At 37.5% G+C, this 12118-nt stretch overlaps 2 protein-coding genes across 3 annotated transcripts in view; one reads left to right on the forward strand and one right to left on the reverse strand.

Moving 5' to 3' along the window:
• Positions 1–6279, reverse strand: part of LOC112509927 (probable plastidic glucose transporter 2) — a 10428-nt gene extending 4149 nt beyond the window's left edge. Inside the window, exons 1-11 of the mRNA XM_025115137.1 lie at positions 6226–6279; positions 5611–5752; positions 4763–4883; positions 4602–4669; positions 4385–4517; positions 3695–3794; positions 3474–3586; positions 3247–3340; positions 788–941; positions 552–695; positions 394–467 (exon numbers count right to left, since the gene is read on the reverse strand). Coding sequence (XP_024970905.1) covers positions 394–467; positions 552–695; positions 788–941; positions 3247–3340; positions 3474–3586; positions 3695–3794; positions 4385–4517; positions 4602–4669; positions 4763–4883; positions 5611–5707 — 1098 coding nt within the window. The 5' untranslated portion in view covers positions 5708–5752; positions 6226–6279. The remainder of the gene's footprint in view (positions 1–393; positions 468–551; positions 696–787; positions 942–3246; positions 3341–3473; positions 3587–3694; positions 3795–4384; positions 4518–4601; positions 4670–4762; positions 4884–5610; positions 5753–6225) is intronic.
• Positions 6280–9097: 2818 nt separating this feature from the next.
• The window catches only part of LOC112509710 (cytochrome c-type biogenesis CcmH-like mitochondrial protein), a 4076-nt gene continuing 1055 nt past the window's right edge, over positions 9098–12118 (forward strand). For both annotated transcript variants that reach the window (XM_025114810.1, XM_025114809.1), the window contains exons 1-4: positions 9098–9223; positions 9636–9816; positions 11364–11495; positions 11573–11815. In XM_025114810.1, coding sequence (XP_024970578.1) covers positions 9673–9816; positions 11364–11495; positions 11573–11779 — 483 coding nt within the window. In that variant the 5' untranslated portion in view covers positions 9098–9223; positions 9636–9672 and the 3' untranslated portion in view covers positions 11780–11815. The remainder of the gene's footprint in view (positions 9224–9635; positions 9817–11363; positions 11496–11572; positions 11816–12118) is intronic.

The following is a 12118-nucleotide window of genomic DNA, read 5'->3' on the forward strand; positions in this document are numbered from 1 at the left end:
CAAAATTGCCAAAATTATAAATTTCCTAATTTATCTATTGATTTGTGGTTAATATTGGTTCTCACAGTTACCACAAACTAATTAGTTCTCATTTGATTAGGCCCCTATATATATATATATATATATATATATATATATATATATATATATCGACAAAACTCACACTCCTCACCCTAAGCGAGGCTTAAACCCTTGACCTCCAAGAAGGTTGGTATCTACCGGCAACCCGGATACCACTGGGCCAATGACCCTTTGGTAGCAAATGCCAATATAGAAGCAATATAATTACAAAGCTAAGACTATGGGTCAAAAATTGAGCTGGAGCTCTGAGTATCTGTTTATCAACATCTTAAACATGTAATAATGGAACGAAAAGTTAGATAGTTTACATACCATGCCCATAAAACTTCCAAGAAGCAGACCCTTCCTTCCCAGTTTATCCATCAAAACCATTGCAACAATTGAACCTGAAAAAGATTAAAAAAATATATAAATAAAAACGTTGAGCAACGGCTTCGCAAAGCACATAATATGACTTAATGACATATAACCTGATAAGTTCACTACTCCAACGGACATGTTTGCAATATCTGAAGGTACTCCACCGCTCTTGAAGACGGTTGAAGAGAAATAGAAAACAGCATTTATGCCAGATAGTTGTTGCAAAGCAAGCAGAGCAGACCCAATGAAAACCACTGGAGCATGGTAAGTAATAAAGCTTCTTAATTAAGAGGAAACATCTACCAACACGTGGGAAAAAAAAGGTGTAGCAAATGTGGTGATATACCTCTGAAATGACGGCCATACAACAACTCCGAAAGCTTTACTGATTCTACTTCATCCGCTCTGTCTGACTTGGAGAATTCTGCCATCGAAGATTTGACATGTAACCCTCCTAGAAGCTTCCCGAATTCTGCTTCAGCTTCAGCACTTCTTCCCCTCTGAATTATGTCAAAGAACAAGAAGATATTATAAGTAATAACCTACAAAAAGATCATGCACAAAAATGAACCCATAGCAGTTAAGCAACAGCTGAATATCAAGATCAAGGCACATTGAGGTTCTATTTATTGATTTCATATTGAAGCATTCACTGGTAGTACAAGCTCAGAGTAATCTTTCTGAAGCTATAATATCACAGGGATACTCTGATAAGTGATAAGCACAATTACGATCTATATGAACTTATAAAAGAAATGACACAGAAAGTGTCACTATCAATTAGTTATCTTGTATGTTATGAAGTTACGAGAAACACCTTGTACCATTTTGTGTTCGGGTTTTATGCCACAAATAATGTCATGCACATTTCAATCATATGGGGGTTCACATCTTTTAGATAACAGTATTGCAGACCGACACCTTTATCCCCAAAAAAGAATTGAGGTTCTCCAATAGGAGTGAACAGAGATTCTAATGAAGCTCTTTAGATCCAGACTACCCTGATGGTCAATTTCATTTATCAACATACACCACTAAGATGAAGATAATCTGTATCAATATTTGTAGAATGCCAGAATATTTTATAATCATTAATTCATTATTACTCCTAGGTAGAGATGCAAAAGGATCCAACCAAACCGGTCCTTGGTCCAGTCCTAACAAGCCAAAAAAATGGGTTCTTCCAAGGAGTGGTCCAGTTCTTAACCTGTCCTTTTGTCTGAATATAGAACTGATCTTGATCCGATGGTTTTCATCGGTCTTGGACTGGACCTTTTTTTAAGGCCACTGTTGCTTCCCCAAACAAAGTTTGGAAGTTCAGACTTTCACAAATCGATCTTCGACCAGGCTTTGACCGATCCAGTCCTTGGTATGAAAATCAGGACTGATCTGGGCCCAAAGAAACAGCCGGGTCCTTAAATGGTCCTATCGGTCCTGGTCCTTTCTGGTTCGCTCCTTGGTCCGGATTCATTCCTTGGTCCTTTGTGCATCTCTACTCCTAGGCAGCCATATGGTCGAAGATTAGGAGACCAACACTTCTCCAAAAGAAAGAGGCAACATAAATCAACATGTTACTATTCAGAATGCATCAAAAGAGGTTTTGTAGTTTTCCATACATCTTCATGACCCTCATAAAATACTATCGATTGAAAACGGCAATAAAATAGCAAAGTGGCTAAGCGAAGCTGGTCAGGCCAAGAATATGTGGTGCATAGATCTCCTACAAATGTGAGGGTGGCAAGCAAAGACTCACGCTCCTCTTATATAGTAGGACGAGCAATAATTTGAGAGAGGCTTTGCACTTCATCATACATCTTCCTTAAACCTTGTAAAATACTCACTGAAATTGGATATCTCGTGTTTACATATGGAATACACATATGAAAGAGAGTACGCAAGTGAAGAGGAGGCCTTAGCAAAAAAGAAAAAGAAAAATGCAGGTTGTCACAGAGCTTCTTCGTGGTCAAGAAGTTTAAGGGTACCCGGAATATGAACAACACATCATGTTCCATAGCATTCCACAACAAGAAACAGGTACAACCAACAACCATCAGCATTCCAGTTAGGGCATCCAAACATTTACGGGTCTAGTTTGAATGTATGTAGACTACTGATCCAGTAGAATTCCAAAAACATGTGGATACCACCGTCACCTTTCCAATTAGGGGATTCCAGAACACTCACGGTCTGGTGAATAAATGTAGACCACTGAACCCAGTTCGATCATTCAACTTGATAGGAATTATATGTAAAAAAAAATATACCGTACTAGTGTTACACCAAGAAATCCTTGGTTTCTTTCTGATGAGTTCAGTCATGGCATACGACAATGCAAGGGATGCCTCACTACACTAAAACCAAGTCTTGCAACTAGGCATGGCAAAGAGAAGTTCGCTTCAGCTAAGTTAGGCAACACAACAAACGTTGTGGAGAGGCAGTAAATTGCTATGGGTGACCAGAAAAGGCAGTCGTTGATTGCAACAGGTGTTGTTGGCATCTAAGCTTTTGTAGTAGCATTAAGATATAGATTAGAGTTACCAAAGATACCATGAAACTGTTTTAAGGTTAAAAGGGATGTTCTACCACTGAGGGGAACCCCTGATAAAACAGAGTACAAGATGCACTGGTGAGCTGAGAACGACAAAATAAAGTAAACCCTATTTAAGGAAACAAATGAGACAAAGAAAGGTACAATATTTTCCACTTCAATATATATGTAACATGATGCTTCAAATGGATATGGATAAATATGCACCCAAAAATGTATATGCGGACAAGGAAAGCGGAGAAATGAGTAATCCTTACCTTTAAAAGCCAATGAGGACTTTCTGCACAGAACTCCATCAGAAGAGCAAGCAAAGCTGCTGGAACAGTAGATACCCAGAAGCAAACACGCCACCTAATCCAATAATCAAGGGAACATAATTACAGATACAGTTGAGCAGGTCACATTTCAACTATGGATAAACCAATCAAAGTGGTTGTATAAGTAATCAACAACTTGCAACACAAGTATGTATCATGCTCCCTACCAACGAGGAACATCCTTCGCCGGGATCCCAATGAAGAAAGAAGCTATAAGTCCAAGACATGTTGCAATCTGAGTGAAGCTCCCGTAAGTGCCTCGCACAAAAGCTGGTGAAACCTAGCTTTTAATGATAACAGGTCAGAAAAAAGATAATGTAGATCGAGATTACAAAGGTAAAGTGAGTAGCATATGACAATATCAAAGAAATTCAATCAAGGTCTGTACCTCTGTAATGTACAGAGCTGCAACAGGTGGGGTAACGCCCATCCCGGTTCCAACAAGAAACCTTCCAAAAAGCATTCCTCCAAGACCATTTGCTGTGGCACTACAAGTTATAATTTGGATATTATTAGGCACCTACAAGAGGAAGCCACTCTATGATTGCACATATTTTGTGAAACCATTCTAACAAAGTTGTGGGTTGCTAAGTAGCATTTCCAGCATCAAACAAGTAAAATTATCATATGATATAACCTCAGGATCTAATTTACCACTTCACTGGAAATCTATTGACTTGATGTGGAATTTTCTTTACCAGGTCCAATCAAATGAATGGACTGAAAATGAAAAACGAGGTGCATTGTCACACACAGCAGCAATTCCCAAAATGAGCTTATACCAGCCACCACATTCATATCGATATCAGCATGAATCTACCACCATTTATAGCTTACAGCATTATAGTATCCCTTAAAAATGTCCCACTTTGGAAATTACAGGCAAACTAATGAGCTGTTATGAGAAAATTCTAGCCTAAGCTTGCTATTTATCATAGTCCAAACCCCAAGAAAACCAAATAATTTTTGCTTTGAAAGTGATGAGGCACTCCAGTCTTGAAGAAGCAATTACTTGAAAATAAATTGAAGGATACTTGAATGCAATTAAACAGCTTAATAGCGTGAATAATATCTGCACCTCATTGAAGCACCAATTATCAGTGGTATGGCACACAATTGGAATGCCCTTCGACGTCCAATCCCATCGGCGATCCAGCCACTTACCGTAGATCCAATAAAAGCACCTCCTAAACATGTACTTACCACCAATCCTTCATTTTATAAAATAATGGATAAGTAATTAGGAAACAAAGTAACTGGCATATGATACAGGTAAAGTCCATTGTGAAACGTACCTTCGGCCATTGTATCCCCATGAAAGCTAAGGTCCAAAGAAATGCTTTCAAGTGTGTCATTCACCACCCTGGATTCAAGATTGACATTTGATGAAATAATAAACTTAATTTATCGCCTTTCAACAATATAAAGGAATTAGAATAGCCCGAGTTTGATATACCCAAGGTGATAGCCAAATAAGAACGACGAAAAAGCTGCCACAATGACATGTGGCAACGAACGAATCCAAGGCGGATTTCCATATCCTTTTCCAGTATTATTCTGCACAGGATTTGGATTCCCTACAAATAAACAGTTTATTATTATGCATCCATATAAATAAATTACTAATTCCTAGAAAATAAAAGGAGTCATGGAGGTGACAAAAAATTATGCACTCATATTCTGGAAGATTTTAAGCTCATTCATCAATATCTCTTGAATATTTGTACAGTCTTTATTAAGTTATCTAAGTCTGATAAATAATTGTGTTTTATCGTTTGCACCCACTTTGGCAAGCACATAAAAAAGAGTGCTTGAAGCAAATTACCAACCACAAAATGGTTCATTCTATATATATCAATCTGGAAAAGTATCATCTCTTGCTGCCTTACATTGATGGAGTTACTCCTAGAACCAACTGCAAGATATCTACAGATGTACTCTTCTCGACAGTTAGTTAAAGATACAGCATTGTATATATTAGTTTCATCCTTCCAACAAAATTTGTCCAATATTCAGCTGTATCTTCTTTTAGAAAAAGTGACTTCACCAATGTTAAGTCTTTGATTTAGTTTTTCATCTGGGATTCACTTAGATGTATTTAGACATCATTCTAGTTGGCAAGAGTGTGGAATCACCTCTGCGATTTTCTCAACTTGGTCCAAGAAATTTCCATTTAAACGTGATAAATTTTCTACTGTCCTCCACTTAGTCACATGTCAAATAAACAATAAACACCAAGCAGCAGCAACATCCAAAAGTTGCCTGGATTTCTTTTCTATTACTCCAAAAACAAACTAGAATTACCTCCTAAACCATCTTCTCTGTCTTGGGCATTCAGACGATCTCTAGAAGAAGCACGCTTGTATGGGGTGTGGATATTATCCCTTTGGCGCCCTCTCATATTCAGATGCAGCAGAGAAATTCGTAACTGAACCTGCCACCCAGACTACCATAATGATCAATAATTCGAAATCATTCATCAAAAGACCTCACCAATAACAAAAACAATTCAACAAATAAGAAAAAAAAGGATGCCCAACCCCAACAGTATCACAATTCAACAATGTGAATCAGAAACAAGAAGATTCCACATCAATATACTCACACAAAATGCCAAAAAATAATCAAAATCAATAAGATAAATCTCACACCATCATCAAAATAAATAAAAGACAGGTGAGGTTCAGTGTGTGTGTGTTTATCACTAAGCTAATCTAGCTATGTAGTTACTAATTTTGTGAAGTAAATCTGTAAGATTCGGTAGATTCACTTGACAGAGTGAGATTACACGGCAGGGGAGATCACCGACAACAGATGAAATACGTAAAACCCAAATCGTACTTGTTCATGCAAATGTGGATGCAAAAAAACGTATTCAAAAAGAGAGATAGATAACAGAAACCAAATATGACTGATTACCTTAATGAACAGAAGAATTTCCGGCGGCAGAGTCGGTGGAAAACCGGCAGTGACAGTGGATCTGTCAGAACTGAGAAGTAAAAGGTAAGTAAAGAGAAAAATGAGGTTGGTTGGCAGGGCCGGCCCTGGCCATAGGCCCAAGGGGCGATGGCCCAGGGCAGCAAAAATTCTAAGGGCAGCAAGTTTATGAAGCCCAATATACATATATAGCTTCAGTTTTGGGCCAAAAAAAAAATTACGCTTACCACAAGTCCACAATACTCCATCGGCCGCTCTCTCTTTCGTCCTCAACAGCTTGACTCTCGCTCGCTCAGGAACTGTGACTTTCGCCCTCCATAGTACCGATTATCTCTCGCTCTCGCTCTCGCTCTCGCTCTTGCTCACGGAACTGTCGAACTAACGAACATATTTTCCTTTGTACCGATTCGCTCTTGCTCTCGCTCTCGCTCTCGCCTCTCGCTCTCTCGAGTCTCGATTCTCTCTCGACTATTGACTTGTGAGGTTAGCCGGTTACTGTTACTCTGTTAGGGTTATTAATATTTACTTTACTTATTTTATTTTTTATGTTTCTAATTCTTGATTTCTTGTTTGATTCATTCATAATCTAGATGATGTTGTCCTCCATACTTAGGTTTTCTTTTAAGATTTAAAGATGTAATCATGTAAATGTAATACTGTATATGTATGCCTAATTGCCTACTTAGGGTTKCTGTAATTTAAACAACATTACAAAATGTGAATAGAGATTATTGATTTTGATCACTTTATGTTTGAATATTTCCACATCCACTTTACTTTTGTTTTGATTTTTGAGGCTGTTTTTGGGGCTGTTTTGCAATTTCTAAACAGCCTTCTAAGTTCTAACAAAAATACAGAATAACAGTTAGGAGGATATTCTGGTGTCCTAGGCGTAGAGGAACCACACCAATCCATCCCGAACTTGGTGAAAAGTATCTATAACTTCCCCACCAGGACCTACCCCCTTGATAACTGAATAACTGAATAGCTCATGCTTGTGATCAAATGATGGTGAAGCACTTAACCAGTTTGATGCATGAGGATGGATGACAGGATGAGTGATTCTAGGCCACAATTACCTTTTCACAGGGAATTGGTTATGGTATTTACAATGAAGCTTAAGTGCTTCACCATCATTTGATCACAAGCATGAGCTATTCAACATAAACAACGAAATATTCTAAAGGAGGGGCTCATGTTCACCATGATGGCCCCTAAGGTAAATTCATTAGATCTGGGACTCCATTGCCACAAATATTGCAGCAAATAAGCTTTAAAGAAAGCCATTCAGTTAAGAAGACCCACTATTTTAACTACAACGTTATAACAGCTTCAGTTGCCCTAAAAAGCTCTAAWTTTTTTACTTTTTAGGCTGTTTAGAWGGTTGTTTAGATATTAGAAGGYTGTTTAGAAGAAAGGATGTTCAATTATATAGTTGGTCCTTTTCTGGCTGTTCGGGCATTGTTTTGAGGGCTGTTTAGAAGCTTTTTAGGAGCTGTTTTGAAGYRGGTTAATATAGGACAAAGGCTTAAGATTGATGCTYATGTTTTCTTCTTTATCAATTTGTCCAAGTTGCTTAATCTATCCACTTTCTTGGCAATTTCACAACAAAACCACGAACGTCCAAGTTTAGATGTTATTTTTCTATTCTTTATATCGTATCATTTGTTTAACAATTTAACTACTTGAGTATGTTTCCTCGATCACAACCATTTGGTGCTCAAAATAGGAAAAGAAATCGGCATGGGGATGAGCCGGCTAGATTGACTAGGTTTCAAACCCCTTCAAATAGTCTATTTTTGTTTTTATACACACATATAAGGGGCATTTTTTTGGCTTTCCGCCATGGGCATTCAAAATCTCAGGGCCGGCCCTGTTGGTTGGTTCAGGTAGGGACTGGGGAAGAAAAGGGAAAAGGAAAAGATGGACAGATGTTAACGTGCGCCGTGGGATATGAACAGAAATTAATTTAACGTCCGTACAGATTACGAAAGAGGGGACTTGGTGGGTTGTTGATGGAAGTTAACATGAGGATGAGGAGAAGCAGCAGAGTGACACGTGCCCCCACGATCTTGGACTTAGATCTGGTAGGTGTTTGATTTTCAATTTAGCAACTTAACTTTTCAAACTTACAAGAAAACTTCTTAAGGTTTTGATTTAATTGCGGTTTTGGTACATGGCCGTTAGTTATTGTCGTTTAAGTGAAGGGTGTTTTCGTCTTTTTATATTAAATCATACAAACTAGAGTGAATTACACCGGTGTTTAATTTGGTATCTAAAATAAACTATCTACGATGATTCTTAATTTTTCAATTTCATAAACGTTCTTGAAATTAGTGTCATCAGTTAGGTAGTTTTTGTATGCAGACTGGATGGGACGGACTACTTGTCTGTCATATGTTTGGTACGACTAAGACATGGCTAATTGTCTGTCCTATGTTTGGTACGACTAAAACAAAACAGGACAAAATTGTTAAAATAACCATATTACACTTAAATGTTATTCAATGTTATTTTATATCATATAATTATTGTAAAATAACAACAAATTAACCAAAATATATTTAACTTATTTAGTAATTCACTCTAAAAACTAGAGAACAAAAATATAACCTAAGGAGATGTTTGGGATTGTTTATAAAAATAATTTATTGATTTATTCTGATGTAACATTGATAATAAGTATTTTTAAGTGTATGGATAAAGAACTTATATCAATATCAAATCGGTAATATTTTTTTTTTAAATATAATAAGTTGATAAAAAATTTTATAAAAAAATATAAATGTTTAAAATAAGCCATTTTAAACACCGGCTAACCCCCTCCAACTCCAAGTGAAACACCCCCTCCCCCTTTTATCGTCGTCGGTCACCTTTATTCCGGCTGCAACAAACCCCTCTCCCCATCTCCATCGATAAAACTGTGAAGGAGAAAGACGGAGCAGAAGCGACACAGAGAGACGGAGCTGCCGTGAAGGAGGTTTGCTTCAATTTTGTGTTTGTTTCAATTTTGTGTTTGTTTTTACATCAGATTGTATTGGATACTTCGAATTGTAAATCTCGTTTTCGTTTTGGTTGTTACTTTTGGAAATATTTGTTTTATTAAATCTTACGAAGTTTACTTGCTGTTGGAATACATTGGAATATTTCTCCTTGTCCGATGATCTTTACTGTTTCAGATTGTGATAAAAAGAAAATTTGACAGTTAGTGTATATATATCGTATATTTTTCTGGTAAATGTACTGCGAAAAGCTATTAGCTATTACAAATCAGGACCCGACTTACGGATTTGTTGTTTTGTGGAAAGGAAATTCATTGCAACGCAACTGTTCGACGAAATGCCCAACTGAAACTTGTACTTACCTTGTGGGTTTTTTAATTTTTTTTATAGCTTTAAGAATTCAGCTGAACTGAACCATTTATAGAGAATGGAAAACGAAGAGGACCCGTTCAAGAGGCAGCAGATTGTAGATGCACGGGCAAGAAACATTAGTCACAATGTCCGCTGCTTGGAGTGTGGTGGTCAGTCCATTGAAGAATCGCAAGCTGATATTGCTATTCTCCTCAGGAAGGTGACTCTATTAATATCTGTTATTCCAAGTTCACTTTCATTCTGTACCACCATTAATTATACATAAAAAAAGTGTTCTAAATTATTCACAACTTATTTGGACTGTAAGAGTGCATTTGGTAACTGGACGTGTAGGAGTGAGGTAAGCTGATGAAAGAATTGTCGAAGGTTGTGGGGTATTAATTTAATATGTGTAGTTTACTAATTTGTCAATCTTGTCCCATCTCCCTAATTTTCATTCTACCTATTTTTTGTGGGACAACAAAATGCATTTTTGTCTCACTAGGTCTGTCTAGTCATCTCCGGTCTAATATCGTGCAAACTGTGGAACAAGTTTTTGTTATGTTTCGTATTGTCTCGTCCCTCATAACAAATACACTCTAGAGGTATGTTATATTCATGATATTTGAGAGATGGAGAAAGAGATTCCGTTATTTAATCTTTTGAATGTTGGAGTCCCATATCAGCTAGACTTGGATCATGTTTCCTGAAATATATGTTGGAACCTCCCCACTTTCTTCTCAAGGATCTTTTGAAGAGTAATATAGTGGTTCCACATATTCTCACATGGTACCAGAGCTAAGGTTTGCCACTCTAGGGACTCGACACTCTAGCTAGCCCCCTCTCGACATCTTGGGACAATTTTGTCCATCTAGCCCCGGTTGGAGGGGCCATGTTGGAGTCCCACATCGGCTAGACTTTGACCATTTCTGAACCTCCCCATTCTGCTCAAGGGCTCTTTTGGAGAGTAATATGGTGGTTCCACATCAATGTAAAGTGTACATCCAACTCGACTGTTTATCTAACATTGAAAAGATTAGTTGACAACATTCAAAACATGGATGCTTGGAAATTGATTAATAAAGCTCAAACAAGTTTCATATGAGATGGCATGCAAACCAAGACAACCGGATTTAAGGTTGTTCCACTATCGGTGTAGAATTATCTGTGATAGCATGTCATCAACATAAACGGCTACAAACACAAGAGATGAACCCATACTCTTGTGAAATAATGAGTAATCATTTTTGGACTCCTTGATAACTTTTAGACTTTATACTGTCATGTAATTTGGTATGTCATTCTCGTGAAGCTTGTTTGAAGCCATATAAAGATTTAACCATTATTGCAAATTAGAACATGGGCCAATTAGATTTGACCTTATTGCAAATTGCAATAAGTGACCACCAGATAAAAAGTTTATGTAAGATCAACACTAGCCTTTTGTCTGCACCCTTTAACGACCAACCTAGCCTTTTACGTTTTAATGGTGCCATCAGCCTTATGTTTGACCTTAAACCCGTTTGAAACTTAATGGTTTCTTCCCTTTGGGCCATGTAATGACTCACTAATGCGAAGAAAGCCATATCATCATTGAGTTTTTCTAAAGGTAAGGTGTATAACTCTTACCTTCAGGTAGGATATATTGGGGTGGGGTTGGTTTGGTTTTATGCCTTTTCTTGGTTATTTTCTTGTTATATGCCCATCTACAGCCTGCCACATACATCTGCATGGGCTGAGACTCATTATACCTGGTTTATATTGTAGCTTATTCGTGATGAAATCCGATCTGGGAAAAGTGACAAAGATATCTATAATAAGCTTGAAGAGGATTATGGGGAAACAATACTGTATGCTCCAAAGTTTGATTGGCAGACTGCAGGTTTCTGGCTGTCACCTGTGAGTAGTTTCACGAGCACCATTATCCAATATCTTTTCTTTTAATACTTGGAGATTATCTAATATTTGTTGGACAGCTTCTTATAGCTGGGGTTGGTGGAGGCATATGGGCATACAGCAGGCACAGGCAAAGAACTAATGTGCACTTACTGGCTTTGAACCTTACTAGAGGAGTCCCATTAACCCCTAAAGAAAAGGAAACCATGATGGAGATCCTCATCCCTCCTGCACCTCAAGGAATTCGTCGTTTATCTTCATGGTGGAGACGTTTGCTTCCTCAATGAAACAAATTGATTTCATATCTTCGGAAAAGAACACAGGTATGTAAGTTACATGTTAGGCTCAAAAGGGGAAAAGAACGGGTTATTTATCTGAATGGCGTTCTGAATGTTTATAGGAATTCTTGTGTACGAAAGTGGCATTCTTATGCTAAGCAATGGCATTCTCAAATCTGTTAGAAGGTCATGCATTTAAAAAAAAATTGGTAGAAGGTCATTTAACCAGAAAAGAACCAACTTTTACCATCTCCATGATTTTAATACAAGGATTAACTTGGTGGTTTATCTTGTGTTCTTATTAAAGAAAATATGATGTATACACACACACATATACAAAAGGGGGGG

The sequence above is a fragment of the Cynara cardunculus genome (genome assembly GCF_001531365.2).
Source record: "Cynara cardunculus var. scolymus isolate 2C chromosome LG 3, CcrdV1, whole genome shotgun sequence".
Classification (NCBI taxonomy): Eukaryota; Viridiplantae; Streptophyta; class Magnoliopsida; order Asterales; family Asteraceae; genus Cynara; species Cynara cardunculus.